Source organism: Calidris pugnax, unplaced genomic scaffold (assembly GCF_001431845.1).
Source record: "Calidris pugnax isolate Ruff unplaced genomic scaffold, ASM143184v1 scaffold25, whole genome shotgun sequence".
Lineage (NCBI taxonomy): Eukaryota > Metazoa > Chordata > Aves > Charadriiformes > Scolopacidae > Calidris > Calidris pugnax.
Genome location: NW_015090805.1, coordinates 7,925,399 through 7,944,708, shown reverse-complemented (window position 1 = coordinate 7,944,708; position 19,310 = coordinate 7,925,399). Strand labels below are relative to the sequence as shown.

General features: G+C 39.2%; 2 protein-coding genes across 6 annotated transcripts in view; one reads left to right on the top strand and one right to left on the bottom strand.

Annotated features, from left to right (window-relative positions):
• The window catches only part of IFNGR2 (interferon gamma receptor 2 (interferon gamma transducer 1)), a 19,588-nt gene extending 11,740 nt beyond the window's left edge, over positions 1–7,848 (top strand). For 2 of the 3 annotated variants that reach the window (XM_014938151.1, XM_014938150.1), the window contains exon 7: positions 3,259–4,473. In XM_014938151.1, the coding sequence (XP_014793637.1) occupies positions 3,259–3,435 (177 nt within the window). In that variant the 3' untranslated portion in view covers positions 3,436–4,473. Of the gene's footprint in view, positions 1–3,258; positions 4,474–7,662 lie in introns of those variants that run through there. The other variant, XR_001411490.1, reaches the window with a different exon arrangement.
• The window catches only part of TMEM50B (transmembrane protein 50B), a 15,279-nt gene continuing 1,474 nt past the window's right edge, over positions 5,506–19,310 (bottom strand). For 2 of the 3 annotated variants that reach the window (XM_014938153.1, XM_014938152.1), the window contains exons 2-7: positions 12,745–12,920; positions 12,029–12,141; positions 10,902–10,969; positions 9,781–9,873; positions 9,485–9,542; positions 5,506–7,097 (exon numbers count right to left, since the gene is read on the bottom strand). In XM_014938153.1, coding sequence (XP_014793639.1) covers positions 7,052–7,097; positions 9,485–9,542; positions 9,781–9,873; positions 10,902–10,969; positions 12,029–12,141; positions 12,745–12,843 — 477 coding nt within the window. In that variant the 5' untranslated portion in view covers positions 12,844–12,920 and the 3' untranslated portion in view covers positions 5,506–7,051. Of the gene's footprint in view, positions 7,098–9,484; positions 9,543–9,780; positions 9,874–10,901; positions 10,970–12,028; positions 12,142–12,744; positions 12,921–19,046; positions 19,067–19,310 lie in introns of those variants that run through there. The other variant, XM_014938154.1, reaches the window with a different exon arrangement.

Sequence of the window (19,310 nt, the reverse complement as noted above, 5' to 3'; positions counted from 1 at the left end):
ACAGACGTGATTTGAGCTGCAGTCACATCGCAGCCAGATTGTGGCACCTCCTACAGTGCAGAACAAGCTTTTGAGTAAAAACTGCAAGCTATGTCAGTCTTTTAATGGGGTGAAGGTGTCTGTGTTCCAAACGTGGGATTTTTGTTGGTGTTTTGTTTTGGTTTTTTTTTTAAATCAAGGTGGAAAGTGTTGAATGGCAGGTTTTTGTTGTTCAGCACACGAAGGGATAGATGGCTCCAATTCCCCATGAAACACAAGATCCAGCTGAGTGATAAAGAGAGTACATGGGGGTGTTGGGAGGAACAGAAAGCATCTTCTCTCGCCTACATTTTTTTTCTGATGCTCCTTTCTTTGATGGTGCATTCATTGTAAAGCTGGTCACTTAATTTTGGAGGAAAGCAGGGCAGAGGGGAAGTCAAAGCAAAAAAGGAACTGCAGGAGAAGAATGTCACTGGAGTTTTCTGGCACCTAGAGTGCATCTATAGTAGGGTTGTGATCTTAGCCTTGGAAATTATGTATTGATTACCAAGTATAGTAAATTTCAGCTTGCTGTATGTTGTTTTACATTTGATGATGTATAAATATGAACCTGTCATATGTATAGAGGTGTTGGGTTTTTTTCTTTTTCAGAGGCAACCAGAGATCAATATGTTATACTATTTCTGTTGGCGTTACTTTTTGTAGTGCTGGTAATAGTTGGTTTGTTTCTTCTGTGGAAATACCGCAAAGCACTTAAATACTGGTCTCAGCCACCTCTAGAAATCCCACCACATTTCGAAGAGGTATGTGTAGACATTTTATATTTCTGCTCCCCTCACCCCCTGTAAAACATGGTGATGATCTTCCAGTGAATATGAACAAAGGTAGTTGTTGCATAACAGAAACAGATATAAATAATTCTCGACTTCGCGTATGAGAAGAGTAACAGTTTACACTATCTTCCACTTTATTCCTCTTTTACTGAACTGAATTATTTTTTTCTAAGATACAAATGCTGCTATAATCCTGTGATGAAACTGGGGTAAGAGTCTCTGTTCCTTTACTACCCCTTGTCTGCCCCTTTCTTTGCTTTATCTAAGTCATCAGGCCTGAAACAGTTGCTCACTTGAAGTAAAACCTTTTGCGTGCTGCAGAACATGTGTGTAGGGTCTACGTCTCTGATTAGAAATCAAATTTGGAAAAGCGAAAACTGATTCTTTTAAGAGCAAGGACTGACTTGAGGACTAAAGACTACCTAGGGGAATGTTCTTGGGCTTTTTCTTTCATTCCTGTAGTTTTAGCAACTAAACTAAGTCATCCTGGGACTTTTTTTCTCCTTGTAGCTCACACATTTCTGTACTAAACAATATTGTTTCAGTCCTGTTCATCTTCCTCTTTTTAGAATTTAAACAGGATGTTGTCTTTAAGGCAAGCTCTTGATTTAAAAGTTCTTGTTGAGCATAAATTCCGTATTTTTAAAAGCTTGTATTTGTTTGCAGTTCTTTGAGGCGTATTTCTTTGTATATATCTGGGTGTCAGAGTAGTCTGCTGTGCTATGGAGTTCTGTGATTGGGGAGCTGTTTCTCCAGATCTTTATAGAAGTACGGGTGAATGAACCCAGACTTTCTGCAGAGTCCTGAGTACATCATTTTCTCTTCATGCTTCCTCAGCTACTACTTCTTTATCTTTATGCATATCAAGCAAAATATATCTCATGTAGGAAAATAAAATCCTTGTACAGTGTACTACAATAGCACAGCACTTCATGTGAAGAGCTTTCAAGAGTAGAGTCTATCATCATGTCTTCTGGAGTAATTGTATTAATCTGGAAAATATGCAGAACAAGTAGATACCCTTGAACAACAGCGAGCCTGGGGTTGGGCAAAACACTGGTAAGAAATGAAGGAAAATCAGTAAATATATGGAGAATTCTTAAAATGCGTATTTCTAAAAGGGATCAACCAGCCTGGGGCTTCTCCTTTTAAAACACAGGAGCACAGAATACTGATTATTTTAAGGCAGTTTCGTATGTATGCTTTTAGATATTCAGAAAAACCACGTGCTTCCTCCTTTTACAGAAGGATCTCAGCTTTCAGCGTTTGAGTTACAGGGAGCAGTTTGACCACAGAAACACCTTCACATAGCAAAGCCAACCTGAGGTTCATTTATGTCTTGAATGTGCTCAAGAGGATGTCTTTGAGCTTCCTGTATGAAACATTTTGTTCTGATACACCTGAAAAAAAAAAAAAATCCCTTTTCTCATTAGCCTTGCTGTGATTATGGAGAAAGTGGTGCTTTAATTGAAACTAAGGGTAATTTTGTCCCACAACAGACGTGATTTGAGCTGCAGTCACATCGCAGCCAGATTGTGGCACCTCCTACAGTGCAGAACAAGCTTTTGAGTAAAAACTGCAAGCTATGTCAGTCTTTTAATGGGGTGAAGGTGTCTGTGTTCCAAACGTGGGATTTTTGTTGGTGTTTTGTTTTGGTTTTTTTTTTAAATCAAGGTGGAAAGTGTTGAATGGCAGGTTTTTGTTGTTCAGCACACGAAGGGATAGATGGCTCCAATTCCCCATGAAACACAAGATCCAGCTGAGTGATAAAGAGAGTACATGGGGGTGGTGGGAGGAACAGAAAGCATCTTCTCTCGCCTACATTTTTTTTCTGATGCTCCTTTCTTTGATGGTGCATTCATTGTAAAGCTGGTCACTTAATTTTGGAGGAAAGCAGGGCAGAGGGGAAGTCAAAGCAAAAAAGGAACTGCAGGAGAAGAATGTCACTGGAGTTTTCTGGTAACAGGAAAAGACGCAGATCTGAGTGGCCTGACGCTGAACAAAGCAGAATCTTGTATCTCATTTGCTCCACCCAGCGCTTCGGACAAGCTGTCAGTTGAGATTCCTGCAGTTGGAGCAGTGTAATAAAGAAGTAGCTTCTTCTGTGGCTTATTCTTAACTAGTAGGAATTTGCTTGAACTGTGATGAAAAGTCAGTTTTTATTAAAAAGAAATAGGAAAGGCAGGCTGCTTTAACTCACTTAAATGAATATTTGTGTGAGTAATTTAATATTTTTTTTCACAGAAAGAAGGTATTTTTAACTTTCTCCTTGTTCAATACAGTTTTAAAGAAATCTAGAATAGAATCTACATTTAGCAGCTCTCGATGTGAATTGTGGTCTGAAGCAGCTTGCCCATAGGTGGTGGTACCTGCTCTGTCTCTGTGATTTCTAGTACAATCTGTTCTGTGGATAGTTCTCTAAACGGGTGTTTCTGGCTCTTTGCAGTACCTGAAGGACCCTAGCGTGCCCGGGTTAGATGCGTTGGTCAATTATGTCGAGGACGATCCCCAGGATTCTTTATCATCTGTTCTGTTTTGTGGTGAAGAAAGCCACACCTGTGGCAGCAGTTTGGACGTTCAAGGTCATTCACGCAGCATCTCCAGTGGAAATGAAGTAACTTAAGCAGCGCCCCAGTGAGAGTGCCTGTGCCAGCCAGGTCTGTGCAGAAACTCCTGCCCACCAGCAGCACCGCGCAGCTGCCAGGTGACAGACAACGGGCTCTGGACAATACGTGGCTACCGACAAATCCCGAGTGAGATGTTGCTTCCTGAGACTAGAGTGGCCCCTGAGCCTGTGTTTACGTGGCCTCTGCTGTGCTGCAGCTGCAGCTGTGTTCTGCCAAAGAGACTGAGAAGGTGGAATGTGAAAGGGAAATGAACACTAAATTGCCGGAAGAAAGACAGATGGTTATAAAACGGTTATATTTACACCATCATGTTTCCCACCCCAAATCGAAATAAAGCTTTGAGGAATAATGGCACTTTATGGTAGGATGTAGTACAACCTTGGATTTTTCAGTGCGTGATTGCATCATGAATACTTTTATAGCATCTTTTGCTTTGTTGCCTTATGGGTGAAGTCTGTGTTAGCACTCAACATGTAATATCCACCCCAGTATGCTTTTTCCGAATAATTTTAAGTACACACGGTCTTCTGGGGCAGCTTCTTCCCTCCAGATCAAAGTGGAAGTCTAAAAAAGAAATTTTATAGGCCTTTATTTTCTTCAGCATGAACCTGTGCAAAGAAAGGCCTCCTAATGGCTGCCTCCCAACACATTCATGAAAAGCATTAATCTTCTTCTCCTGCAGTGAGAAAGTCGTTCTTCACAGCAAAACAAACTTTGAAGTAATTTTGCTCAGAATTTGTATAATATGTATCAGGAATTATCAGACACTAAAATCTCTTGTTGAATACCAGATTAGTCCTGCAAGTGGAAAGTTGACTGAGGGTTGTGGTTTTTAGTCCCTTAAAGCAGAAGACGGCAAGTTGAAGTCTCACATCGCAGTCCTGCGGGGTCCAGAAGGTATCTAATAAGCACAAAGAACCAATGAACCACTTCTGTACTAAAAAGGTTGGTTTTATTTGCTTGATCTTTTTCTTGGTTTTGATACACAGGTTGTTTAAAAGAAAAATAAATAACTGTGCTTGTCTATTTGCAAATGACTTCTTCAAGTTATTTAGGTCTGTTAATGAACCTGGTCACTGTCAGAGCTGTAAGTTATCTGAGGCAAATGCTGTTCCACCTCTTCCAGGAACACACAAGACTAGCATGAAAAATCAGTAACATTTTTTTTCCAGAAGCTTCCTGAGGTGGTTGCCTCACAGAACTAGTCTAATCATTTCAGATTGGGCAACATACCGAGACCTTGTAGTTATCTGAAGACTTAGTCATACTTTCAAAGGTGGTAATAATTTTCAAGTCAGCCTCAAGCTGCATAATACCTGCTTTTAGGTTCATCCATGTTCTTTTTATACACTGTGCTGTAAGCAAGGGAAGAATCACAGCCTCACAAATGGAACACCCTACCTGCGTACGCGAGGACACAGATGAGAAGGCAGTTAAAACATCCCCTGTGAGTATACAGCAAAACAGCATACAACTTCCTGATTAAGCCCTGCACTAGACTTCTGTCAAAGATAATTGTTACTAAATATTTTTACAGCTAGACAAATGGGCCAAAGTTAAAAACCTTTTTGTTAGGAGTAACTCAAGGGTTTATCTTCACTACTGCCAACTGTAGCAGGCCAAGGTGTTACATGAAATGAGCCATCCCTACCTACCTTGGCCTGCATTGGAACTACTGCAGGTGTAAAAGTGGACCTCAGGATATTCTGACTGAAGCCTGGGTGGTTCTTCTGCTATGTCTGTTCTCACATCCTCAGAGTTGTCTCTCTTCTGAAAGAAAATCTGGTTTTTAACCAGGAATTTGCATTAAAAAGTACACTGTCAAAGTTCTTCCAGAGTCAAATGCTTAACTCGTGCTGTTCAAGTGTGATGGAATCTTCCACCTGAGTGGGATTAGTTATAGCTCAGTTAAAAAGCCACCAAATATTCCCAAGCTCTGAAGCAAGAAACTGACAGACCTGGAAACAAAAACCTTGGTTTTACCTGTTAGCTGGTGTAAGACTTCCTTAAAGTTCAGTACAACTTGAGCTATTGAGCACTGTACAATTACTTGGTGAAGTTCACTATTTTGAGAACATAAGATAAAGTTTATTGCGGTTTTCTGAAATTACAACCAAACAGGCAACTTATGTACAAAGCTCTGCTTAACGCCAGTGACTACATCCTAACTCGCTGCGGGCTGGTGACATGGAGATGCCGTTAGTCTAGCCAGTAGCACAATTTCAGCTGCAGTATTGGCTTCATATTCTGTCCACTGGAGAGATTCCCACAAGGGAGCCGTTAAGAGGACTAACAGTGTACAGTAACCATGCACAGAAGTTACATTCTGCAGTTTAATACCAGGTTGGTCAGCGATCTTGATACGTGGAAAGATATAAAAGCTTTTAGACACAAGGCAGATTCAAATGCTTTAAAAACCACATAGAACTCAGGAGGTAAGGAAGTCACTAATAGCAAGATGAATATACGAGGTCAGCCCAAAACTATAAAATGTCATTGTTCGCCCTTTCTGTGTACTCCAGCTAGAAAAAGTGGGATTTCAGTAGCATTCTCATGAAGTGCCCATGAAATTTAGGAGATAAATACATTTTTAACAGGGGCAAATGGCAGTCCTAAAACTGGCAATTATTTCAAGGTAAGATTGTTAGCAATAAATACATCTACTGTATCCCCACTTGAAATGCTTGCCTTTTAAATAGAAAAGATAACAGGAGGATAACTGTTCATTTATCAGCAAAAAGCTTCCCCTGAAAAAAATTCTGCTAGCATAATTTTAAAGATGTTACTTTGATTCTCACTTATTCTTTATACTTCTTAAGTATGACTGGCATCAGTTTTGGTCTTTTTTTTTTTTTTTATTCTAATATCAGTAAATATATTAAATACTAATTGGTATCTATTACACTGAACACAGCATGAAATTAATTCTAAGGACTGTGGTGCTACCAAATGTCATTTGTGCTATAGCCATCAGAAGTCAAGAACAGTTTGATTTGTCATGCAGAACCTGCTTAATATAGGGCCTTGTTTAAAAATTCAGAACCTTTTACAAAAAAATAGCTACTTTATATTTTTCTGAACAGTTATACAAAAATTCTTAAAATCGGCTCTTCTCTCAGCATACAACAGAATTTACCCTCATTAAATCCAGGCTTAGCTGGGGCACATCCACGTGCTGCCCACTCCTTCGGGTTACACAGGCAGCCCTGGCAAAAACCGGCTCTAGCTCATCTACACCTGAACGTGATAACCCCTATGAGAGGGGACAGGCTTTATCCTGCTTGCTCACTAACAGTTCCACTGGAGTCTCTGACACACGTGAAGGTTTGGAAGATCAAGTCTTAGGAGTTGATGGAAAACCCCGTGTTATTTGAAGAAATAAGCCTGAAGATTTCACAAAGAAAGCCTGACATTCCCTTTTTTAAGATATATACAGTCATATGTACATATTCACAAATCTGTCCTGTGAAAAGAGGGAGCTTATTACAGAAACTGTAATTTGTCTCAGTCCATACAATTTAGAAAGCAAAACAAGAACAAATAAATGTAAATATATCTACATACATAGTACGACATAGCAACTATGGAAGAGACAATGCTATACGTGATCTCTCATCCCCATAACTCTTCTGTTCTTCCAAACTTGTAGATTAGAGTACTAAAAGGGAAAAAAAAAAAAAAGAAAAAAAAAAATCAGACCATACCTAAGGTGGAAAAAGCAATTTTAATAGTATCCTTATAATTTTATATTATCTAGACCGCAAATCAACACCCTTCCAGTAACCTTAACTTTTACTCAAGTCAGTATCTGGTTTTTGTACTTCTATTTAATTTAGTGTACATTGCTAAAACCGTGAGATCCAGCTGAAGGCACTGCTCAAATGCAAAAATAGCCAGTCTCACGGTAAAAGCAGCTGCCTTTCTGAAAGAAAGAAATTCTGGTATTTAAAAGATTCTAGGGCCAATCCACAGAGTTACAGGGCAGCAAGTCTCATCCTGGCATCACACTAGGATAGAATCTAAGCAATTAAATTTTTATGAGCACGTCAGAAAGAATATTGATCCTGTGGTGGATAAGTGAGATCCAAATCGCAATTTGATTTCCAAAATTCTTTTTCTAAGGTTGGATGCAATTAAATATTGTTTTGAAACAAAAAAACATTCGGGAACAAAACCAAGCATGATTTCCTTATGGTTCCTTATACCTTATTTTTTTCTTACAGCCAACAAACAGAAGGCAAAGAAGGGCACAGTCACACTAAATCATAAGGGAATGAAGAGGGAGGGAAATGAGAAATACTGACACTGAGAACAACAATAACAAGTGATGATAAGTACAACAAGCTAGACACCTGGGCAATTAACTAACTACTAATACAGCATGTTAAACTAAGTAAAAAAAAAAAAAAGCCAAAACTGGTAGAATAACAAGTAGGGCTGCAGCACAAGTCCTGAAGGAGAGATGTGGTTCAAGGAATAAAGACATTATGGAACAACACTGATGGAAGAGAATCTGATGCAATCAGAACAAAAGCTTTGGATAAGCACATTGAGAAGGGCATCGCTGATTGACCCAGGTCTGGTCTAAAGAAAGGAATCTATGGAAATGGATGGACTCCTCAAAGTTACTGCTAAAGTGCACGGTGAGACAAAACACATAGACTATTTTTTTTTTTAATAAAAAGGTTGTAATTTGTCTCTCAGTTCATAACCAGCAAAAAAAAATGTAGAAGACAAAAGAAAAAAAATTAACCTAAAATATATCTACCTACAGAGTACAATAGAAACTACGGAATGACACTTTCAGAAACAAAAAGCAACTTCAGAAATAAGTTCATCAAACTACTGAAATAAAACTAAAGATTCCATGCATGGTGAAACTATTCTCCAAAGTCTGCCTTCGTCAGTATCGCATCTCAATCATACTCAAGACTACAGAAGAGATTTAGGAACTGTTATTTTCTGCAAGAACATAACTCCAAACAGGGAAGCAGAGTGGAGCCAGTCAATCTAGCTCGCTGCAAAGCATTTGACACCGTACTAGAAGGAAAACTGTTATCACAGTAACTTAAGTGGGTAAGAACTTGAAAAAAAGGAAGTTACGTGAACTTTTTCAGTGATTGATCTCATACTTACACTATTTAATGCATTTGTTGTCTTTTATTAATTAACAAGATTCATGGACTGCAGAATGCATTATGCATATAAAAAGAGTTATGACAGATACAGATAGTTTCAGTGTCATGTGATACACTTAATAATATTAAGCAAAAATAAAAGAAATTTATTTAAGTGTAATATTACAAAACACACCATCATGCTCTTTGAAAAAAAAATATTGCTGTTAATAACTGAAAGCTCTTTCAGTAGAAACAAATCCAGGTGTATCAATTATCAGATAATTGAGCCATTGGTATGAAATAGCCAGAGAAAGGGCAATAGGATCTCCCACCCAGTGCTGTTTGGATACACGCCACGGTATTTGTAGCACAGAGATGAAAGCATTATTGCCATGAGCCAAAGACACTGACAGTATCTCACCCAGAATACTGTCTATGGCCTCGGTCACCCACATTCTACAGCTGTAAATTCAGTGAGACCAGAAAGAGCTGGAGTAACAGGAGCATGAGAGGAACGAAGAGCCTCTCATGGGCTGAGAAGGGACAAATAAAACATTGTTTCTACGCTCTGGAGCAAAGGGAGCAGAAAAAAGTAGCAGAGTAAAAAGTAGTATCAGTTTTTTAAGAAATAGCTTGATCGGTTTATGCGTTGAATAATATCACACCGGTTCTCTGTACAATGTCAGTTCACTCAGTGACTCAAGAGTTGGCTTACATGTCACCCTCCTCAAGTAAAGGTCACAGCAGGTAATAAATTGAAATATTGAGGGTCCTGTATTGAGAGAAGCAAACTCCACATTTTGGAAAGTCAAGCTGCAGTCAGCCTCCAGCTTTCAAAACTCATTTTCCAGGAGTATCAGTGCGCATTGAAACAGGTAAGTCAGATACTCCTTTGGAAGGAAGAAAATTTGCCCAGATAACTTACCTGAAAAATATCAACGCATTTTGGAAAAACACTGCTAATCCAGGGTAAACATTAGTGTCTGCAAAGTAAGTAACAAAGGCAATATTAAGTGCTTTTGTATTGGCAGGTGTATTTAAAACACTATTCATAGTATCATTCTCTGACAACAAAGCTAGATGGTATGGCCCTGACAAGAACAGAGCACACAATTCCGTTCTTCTGGATTTTCTGCCTTTTGGCTGACAGCAAAAGTTACTTTTCTGTATGTGAAAATAAAGGAAAAAAAAATACCCACAAAAAACCCCCAACAAACTTACTCTGTGTCACATATGCTCCAAAAAGAATCCACATTGAAGCAATAAGTGAACCAAACATCAACATAAAGCCAATGAAGAGCCAGATACGAGCACCTGCAGGAAATATTAAAACCTCTGAGATCCAGGTAACTATTATCCAGTGACAGATGATCCAACTGCTAGTGTGATGCAGTATGTTACCGCGCTGAAGGCACAAAGGGAAGTGCTAAACCCTGTATCAAGGACAAGATAAACCAAAATTTGCTTTTTCTAGTACAACACAGAGCAGCTGGATTCCCCACATTTTATTGAGCAGACAAAACTACCAGTTTTCCCTCACCTGTAGGGAATGCCTATAACATCATCTAACACAACTTGAAATGAACTAATGAGGTACTTTGCCAAAGCTATAGTGTTTCTGCAGTAAGCGTTTACTTCAAAAAGGTATTTTCAGATGGACAACATCTACCATAGCTAGACTTTACCTGCTGAAAAAAAAATGATGCCACTGAAAATGATCAACCTGCTCACTCATGGGAAAGGAAAAAAATACGTCTATGCAAAGATTCTCTTGAGCTGATTTGTAAATGAGACACAAAAAAGCGTCATACGCTAGTTCAAAGATCAGCAAATCCTACCAGATTTCTGGTGAGGCATTCTATGAATCACATGAAAACAGATGCTGGGATCCACATGGGAGATAGTAAGGGAATTATGAATGAAAGCAGAGAGAGGACAGCAGGTCCACACACACCACACAGTAGGCGACATAGAGAGGAAAGAGAATATTTGTGATACATTCTAAAATAAGACATTATTAAGTAAAGTGTGCTCTGTAGTCTACCACAAGGCAGAAATTTACTTCTTCCAGCAGCTACATAGAGGACTGGCAAAGGGACGTTTAGGTATTCAAGACATACAGAAGTTGGATTTTTTTAAGTTCACCTTTTTAACAAAGACAGTACTTATCTCCAAGTGTTACTTTTGTAAGGAAATTAACTTCACATAAGTTCTCTCCTACTCCTTAACTTCTGATTATTATTTGTTTAACCATCACTTAGGAAAAAAAAAAAGAAAAAACAAAAAAACAACACCTAAATAATCAGTCTTTCAACTCAGCATGATTTTTAGAGTTAATTTACCTGTTCTTCCTAAACATCCGTCACTGTAGCTGTCTCCTCTCACCTGTGCATTTGATACAGCATTTATCCTAGGAACAAAAAAGTGCACACGCTTCAGATTAAAACTGATTTTCTAACAACATTATAAGTAAAAAAATAGCTTTTTTAGAGATGCAACTAATTCTGGGAAAATTACTTGGCATTCTGTATAGTGACATAGTAGTACATGTCCCCTAATGGAAGGACTCCAACTGGATTTCAAGCAAATCCTGTATTTGTTCATAAGTTTTCTTTAAATTTTTACAAGAACAGACCTGTAAGATGAAAGAGTTGCCCTACTTAGAGACTGAAGTATTCCTGATTGCTATCTGGCTGTTTAAGTTTTTAGAATATCTAAAGCCACTTCACAGGAATAGTAACAGCCAGTAACACAGTGCTCTCATGATTATGATACGAGTTGCTTTCCTTCAGAGTGAATACTGTTAAGTGTTCAATTGAAAGACACGGTGTAAGGAGGGACAATGCATTTTCTTAAAATGAGTTACACTGCTGAGGAAAAAAAAAATCAGGAGCTTTCAGATACCAAGTGTTAAGAAGATCTAGCATGTCTAAATGCATCCTTTTTTTCTTGTCCACATCGTAAGATTAAAAAAAATTCTATTACTTCTCCATCAAGCTTGCCACATTTACATCTTTATAACAATAGGTATAGTACTGCTACCTCTCCCATTTGAGGAAGTTTTGGGAGAGAGACAACTGTAAAAAATTATTTAAGAACAGGGGAAAACACGGTCAAATATTTTATATTGAGGTAAGTAACTGGGCAGCATTACATGAATTTTGATCTAGGAATCTAAAGACTTATAGAAAGCCACTTGGGTAAAGGAAGGCCTGCTTTCTTAGGTTCAGCCAAAGTGCACAGGAACAGGGGGACAGACAGAACAATGAATAAAAAGACTATGATCAGAAACAGAGGCCACAGGTAAAAAAAAAAAAAAGCCTTTACATTGCCATCCAATAAGGTACAACAAGATTACTCATAAGTAACTTATAACCAAGTGATTCAAGTTTTACCATATACCATATTGTCTAGTAAAAACCGTGATTAACAACTCACATTTATAAGAGCTCCCTTTATATACACTTACATGAAAAAAGCTAGTGTTGAAAACACCCCACAGGTATGGAACGCGTGGTTCAGTTGTTCTGGCCTAGGGTAAACTACTGCAGCATCTATCATTATCCACCAACCTGTAAAAAACTACAAATAAAATAGACCAGTATTATGAGGCTGGAAGGGTACAAAGCGGACAAAACATGGCAAACATTCATGCATACCATCAGTTTAACTGTCTTTTAACAAGTAAAAGCTAATAACTTTCTAGAATAGTTTGAAGTCGGACTCTTATATCTGTTTGAAGTGCAAGTTCTGCATAAATCTTAATGCTGATGTTTTCAGGAGAGCATTTGGAAATCTGTCACATTTTCTATTCTAATTAATTATCAGTGTGTGGTTAAATTCCCCATAGCTTTAAGACAAGAATCCAGATTCTAAACACATATGAGATACAAACTATGTATAACGTAGGTTCTAACATATCTGATAATGCAAAAAATCCACTAGGAATTTAAATCTTTTTTAAATAAGAGATAGCAGAAATGGTACATCATTATCAGACAAAATGCAAAGTTATGTGACTTGTAAAAAAGCTGCTTAACAATGATACTTGGAAAAAAAAAATATATACTGGACTGAGGTGCAGTTAAGAGTGAAACTTCACAAAATCTGAAACAAAAATGTAACTGTTTGTCGTACTACCAAATTTGTCAACACAGTTATGATTCACATCCTCTCAGAACTTACCAATACACCTGCAACTATTGAAGCGATGGCATTTCTTCTTTCACTCCAATCAATGCACTCACATTCTGGCCACCGGAAGTTGTCTAGGAATCCTGCCATTTCCTCAAAGATTAGACTGCCCCTCTTAGTCTGTACTTATACATGAATTTTTCCATTAACAACTGTGTCCTAAATACCTGAAACACAGACAAAGATGCATTTCATACAAAGTAGCAAAATCTTGAGATGTTTGACAACTCTCATGAGCAATTTTTACAACATGGGGTTTTTTTACAGAATTAAATATTCCATATGTTCTGTGGATTCTATATTGAGCTATATTTTATAAATACCTACCTTACAAACTAAAAAAGACTACCTACCTTACAAACAGAACTACAAAATAAAATCACCAAACACATAAATAAAAGCAAGCAAAATAACAGGAGCAAAAAAGCAAATATTTCAATCTAAGTTTCATCTTCAAATCATAATGCTCCTCCTGGCATTAACAGTTCAAAAAAGTAAGATATATATGACGGGGCTTCAGCTGCAGACCAGAACCCAGTCTTTGAGTCAGGCCAAGGAACCCTTACATAAGATAACCATATTTCCAATCTCCAAATAAGGTAGATATAGAGCCCTTCTAACACTGGGAAAAAGGGATCAACTCAGTGAATCAAGTAATACCAAGGGTAAAGAATGTCCTGCTTCACAGAGAGATGATCACACAGAACTTTAAATACAGGAAGAGGAAAGCAAAGTTAATTAGTGTTAGAAAGTGACTACTGAAACAACACAGTTCTCAAACAATTTGGTGAGACAGCAGCTATAAAAGATTCTGCACTGCATCTATTCTCACAGTGTAAGATGATTAGCATATAAAGTTTGAGTGCCAGAAGTTAATAAAAAAAACCAGTAGATATTCTAAGCAGTGACTCATGGCCACTCTTAATGCTGTTCTATTTCAATTCAGTATTGTCAACATCTGTATTTTCCCAGCCTGCCATAAATAATTTCCAGATACTTGTTAGAGGCTGACAACAGACAAACATCCCTTATGATTATGTTACAGGACAGACAGATGTAGAACATTTTTCTGGTTGATAACAGTGATTACAAGTCTACACTGAGAAGTGAGCTAAAAATAAATAAACAAACACAGTTTGCCTACACTACAAACACAGGCTACCTCCTATGAATAAAAATTCATCCTCCTGGATCTAGTTCCAGAAATCTATCCATAGTTATAACACTATCTTAAAGCATTAAAATCAATCACTCAGTTCCAAAGTTACTTCATTTTTGTACAGTATCTGGGCTCAACCATATAGCTCTTTTCCTAGATTACACTTTTACCTCATAATTTTCAGACCTCTGTTCTTTCTAAAACTTTCCCACAGAATTGCCACACTGTACTATTACACATTTGCAACTGTTCCAACAGCCCGTCCTTCTTTTCCGCTCTTAAAATGGCTCCATCTGTACTTTATTTGTTCCTCTTCAAACTGTGACTGTGTCTCTTCCTCATCCTGCAGTAAACCCTCCCTTCCCCTCCCAGCTCCTCACCCACCCACACTGGAAATCAGCTCATGGTTCCCGTTGCTGTTGTCACTACAGACTACACACTTCTCACCCTGTGATAGGGCTGGCCACAGGTAGGAGTAAATAGACAAAAGACAGGCTGTGCTATGTCTTCTCCTCACTCAACACAACAGTGGTTATGTCAAACCTACCAAAGTTACTGCCTTGCCTGTAAATATGCTTTCAGTCATTTTCAGATTGACTGAAGTTGTATTTCTTCAGAACTATACATTGGTTTGGATTTTTTTCCTCTGTAATGGATAGTTTAAGTAGTATTAACACACTTAAATAAAATCACCTCCTTCAAACATAATGTAAAGATCTACTGCAGGTCAAGAAAAGCCACCAAAAAAATTATTTCATATCTGTCAACAAGAACAAAAATTATTTTTCACCCTCTACTTGGATGCCATCCAGAAGTAACTTGACAGGCTAGAGAAATGTGCTGACAGGAACCTCATGAAGTCCAACAAGGGGAATTGTCCGGTCTTGCACCTGGGGATGAACAACCCCATGCACAAGTATGTGCTGGGGGCCACCCCAGCTTGGCAGAAAAGCACCTGGAGGTCTTGGTGGACACCAAGTTGAGTATGAGCCGGTGATGTGCCCTTACTGCAAAGAAGGTGAGTGGTATCCTGGGCTGCATTAGGAGGACTGTTGCCAACAGGCTGCGAAAGGTGATCCTTCCCCTCTACTCAGTGCTGATGAGGCCATGCCTGGAGCACTGCGTCCAGTTCTGGGCTCCTCAGTACAAGACATGGACATACTGGAGAAAGTCCAGCAAAGGGACACAAAGATGATGAAGGGACGGGGGCACCTCTCCTGTGAGGAAAGGCTGGGAGAGCTGGGACTCTTCAGCCTGGAGAAGAGAAGGCTCGGGGGATCTTATCAATGTACAGAAATACCTGATGAGAGGGTACAAAGAGGACAGGGCCAGTATCTTTCAGTGGTGCCCAATAGTAGGACCAGAGGCAATGGACACAAACTGAAACACAGGAGCTTTCCTCTGAACATCAGGAAACACCAGCATAGGTTGCCCAGAGAGGCTGTGGAGACTCCATCCCTGGATATATTCAAAAGCTGGGCAACTGGCTCTGGGTGGCCCTGCTGCAGCAGGGGGGTTGGATCAGAGGACCTCCAGAGCTCCCTTCCAACCTCAACACTTCTGTGACATTAAAGAAATAGCCCAATAAATTCTTGGATGGCTTAATGAAAGAAATCTTCTTACTGCTGCAAAAAGGCTTTAGTTCAAAAGGCTGAAACAAAATGAAAAAAATCACTCCCTTCTAAGATTTAAATGTGATATATAGTTTGTTTTGACAGCTAATATAATTAAGCCATCTTCCAATTAAAAAACTGAGTAGCATTTATCCTAGTAAAATCCTTTCAACTTTGCAAAGTCAGTAACAATAAACATTATGGATACCATACATTGCACAAAGACATCTTAATTGTTAAGGCTTTTTTAAACAGACAAACCAGAGGCATTTTGCTCAATTCAAAAATCGGAGACAAAATCTCTCTCAATACTTAATTGTACTGGATATCAAATGGAGTTTTCACACCTGCATTAAGGACAAATAAGTGAAGCTAGGGAGGTTAGAAAGAGTTGATTATTTTTTTTTAATACCTTCTAAGATACAGGGCAACCTTCTGCCAATGCATATTTTAACAGAAATTGTATTTTTAGTGCTTGATGCTGGCTCACAAACCTGCACTTCTCTTTAACCTTGTCTTTGTGCTCAGGAGAGAAGCACCCTCCATAACGTGAACAGGTGAGATAAACGCTACCTGCTGGTGGTCTTCCTACAACAAAAACTACTGACAACACAATTCTCCTGTTTCACTGGAATGGGACGACAAACATGGAGAAAGCAAGGCACAGACAATTTGCAACAGGACACAGACAAGAAGACTAGAATTATTTCTACATGTGTCTAATGCCAGAAAGTAGCTTTGATTTCACAAATCAATGCTGGAGCAGGCATGTAAGAATACAATTGGCAGTAAAAGGAAACAGAGGTGCTAATGCCGCTGCCTTTCTTCCAAGATGATCTAAGCATTACCTGATGCCATTCAGAATTCTGCAAAGGTAATTCATAGAGGTATTTCAAGAGAGCCCCACTTAACAGTAAAATTAATTAAACATTTCTCCCACTACCAACCTAGCCCCATATGCATACAGACTTCACAGATACATGACTAAAAAGCAGCAATACACCATTTTGTCCAGCTTTACTGAAAGTGCCATCTCCAATCAAATGCATACCCAATTGAGGGCATCCATGTGTAGAGGGCAAGACAAATAAGGGGTGTAGGGTTCCCATAAAAAAGGACAAAGGAAGCAGACTGCAAGATGCCAGAAAAATTCATCCAGCCTACAGTCCAACCAACTACTTTCACCCACTCTCATTTAAAAGGTAAGCATAGTGCCTATCAGACAGTCTGTCTGGAAGGACAGACAGTACAGAGCCAACCCAAATGCAACAGGTTAGCCACCCTCTTACAAGTTCTTAAATAAATACCTAGCCATTATATAATATTTGATTATAGAATAGAATACTAGAGGGAAAGCATACACTGATACGCTAGAGGGAAGGGACACCATCCAGAGGGACCTGGACAGGCTTGAGAAGTGGGCTTAAGCCACACTCATAAAGTTCAACAAGGTGAAGTACAAGTTCCTGCACCTGGGTTGGGGCAATCCTCAGTATCAATAAAGACTTAGGGATGAATGGAATAAGAGCAGCCCTGTAGGAAATAAAGGACGAGCCAGCCCAGAAAGCCATTCATATCCTAGGCTGTGTAACAAGAAGCAGGTGGAAGGAGGTGATTCTCCTGCTCCACTCCACTCTCATGGGACCCCACCTGCAGTACTGCCTCCAGCTCTGGTGTCCCTAGCATAAAAAAGACACAGACCTGTTAGAGTTGGTCCAGAGGAGGGACACAAAAATGGGGGCCTCCCATTTGGGAAGGCTGGAGCACCTCTCCTACAAAGACAGGCTGAGAGAGTTGGGCTTGTTCAGCCTGGAGAAGAGAATGCTCCAGGAAGGCCTTTCAGCACTTAAAGGGGGCTTATAAGAAAGATGGAGAGAGACTTTTACCAAGGCCTGTAGTGACAGGACAAGGGGCAACAGTTTTAAACTAAAAAAGATTGGACATAAAGAAGGAATTCTTTACTGTGAGGGTGGTGAGACACTGGAACAGAGTGCCTGGAGAAGATGTGGATGTAGCGTCACTGGAAGTGTTCAAGATCAAGTTGGACAGGGCTTTGAGCAACCTGGTCTAGTGAGAGATGTCCCCGCCCAGTGCAGGAAAGGGGCAACAGTTTTAAACTAAAAAAGATTGGACATAAAGAAGGAATTCTTTACTGTGAGGGTGGTGAGACACTGGAACAGAGTGCCTGGAGAAGATGTGGATGTAGCGTCACTGGAAGTGTTCAAGATCAAGTTGGACAGGGCTTTGAGCAACCTGGTCTAGTGAGAGATGTCCCCGCCCAGTGCAGGAAGGCTGGACTAGATGATCTCTGAAGATCCCTTCCAACCTATTCCATGATTCTGTGATAATGTTCCTTTAGTATGTAGTTCTCAACACTCTAGCAAAGAAGGAAAAAAATAATAAGCTATATTTCAACTGTGAAAGACCAGTGACATTGTGAAGCTGAGTCTCCACCAAGACCACCAGAGCTAAGCTAAAGTTTATCCTCATATGGGTTAATAAATAGGTTTCAGCCCAACAGTATCCTACTACACAGACAGAAAACTCTGATGAAGACAGATGCTTTTAGCTGGACTTTCTTGCCTTAACAAAGGTACAAAACTCACTCTCTTGGTTTAAACTTTTACATCCACATACCTCACACCAAGGAAACAGGTAAACCTCTTTGCACTGGCTGCCCTTCAATGCCCTTCCTACAGTCCGTCTCCTCCCCTTTTCCAAAGGCAGACAAGTTCTCCCACTGTTCTCAGGAAACATTTCTCACTCAAGTCCAATAAACAGAAACACAAGGACACTTGCAAGAACAAACTGGTGACTGGAAAACTAACAAGGACAGTTACACTCACTGTAAAGATAATACTTGGTAGACGCTAGCACTCAGATAAAAACAACTAGCGTATTATTCAAATGAAATGCAAAGAAAACATAAGAATCAGAGCTCAACATTTCCATCCAAAAATCACTTTCTCTCTTCCAAAATGAATTCATTACTTGAACAAAATATTAAAGTAGCTGCAAGAAAATACAAAAATCCTGCACAAAGAAAACTGTCTTAAGCTGCACAAGGGCCCTGGTTAGCAAAGAACGGGTCCTCCTATTTCTAAAGGATGAAGCAAAAGATACACAGAAGGAAGAACAGAAGAGAAAGTCAAGATGAAAACCCCATTTTCCTCAGGGAATGCAGCACCTTCCACAAGCAACCAATCAGAATATGCTTTAAGCCACCTACTTTCCCCATACAGACACGCTATGAAAAGGTATTTGGCAGAGTCACCGTAAGGAGCTTATGTGAACATTTCTATAAAGTCCACTGTATTTTTTTTAATTGGGGTCTCCAGAGTACTCACTCATTTCAGTAATTACACACAGTTTCACTTTCTGTTTCCCATATACTACAGCCCTATGCTTTATTGTCTAGTTTTTAAGTATTACAGAAAGACAGAAGGAGACAAGAAAGGAACTTTTAAAAGAACTTACACGAAAACAAGGCTGTGTGGCAAAATTATTAAACGGGCAATCACCTTACGTGAATCTGTGTGATGCTCAGCCCCAGAGCAATGTGACTGCTGTCTACAGTGAGTACTCTTTGAGAGCTCTACTAAAGTTTGAAGACTTGAGAGAGGCAGAAGATAAAAAAAAAAAAAGAATCAATTCTGCAATTATCCACGGGCCTATTTTTTGCTTATGAGTCTATTATGTGCATCAATATTTAATGGGCTCAAGCCATGACAAGGGCAATACGAGGCAGAATCCCAAAACAGCAATCACAGTCCTGGCGGTAATTG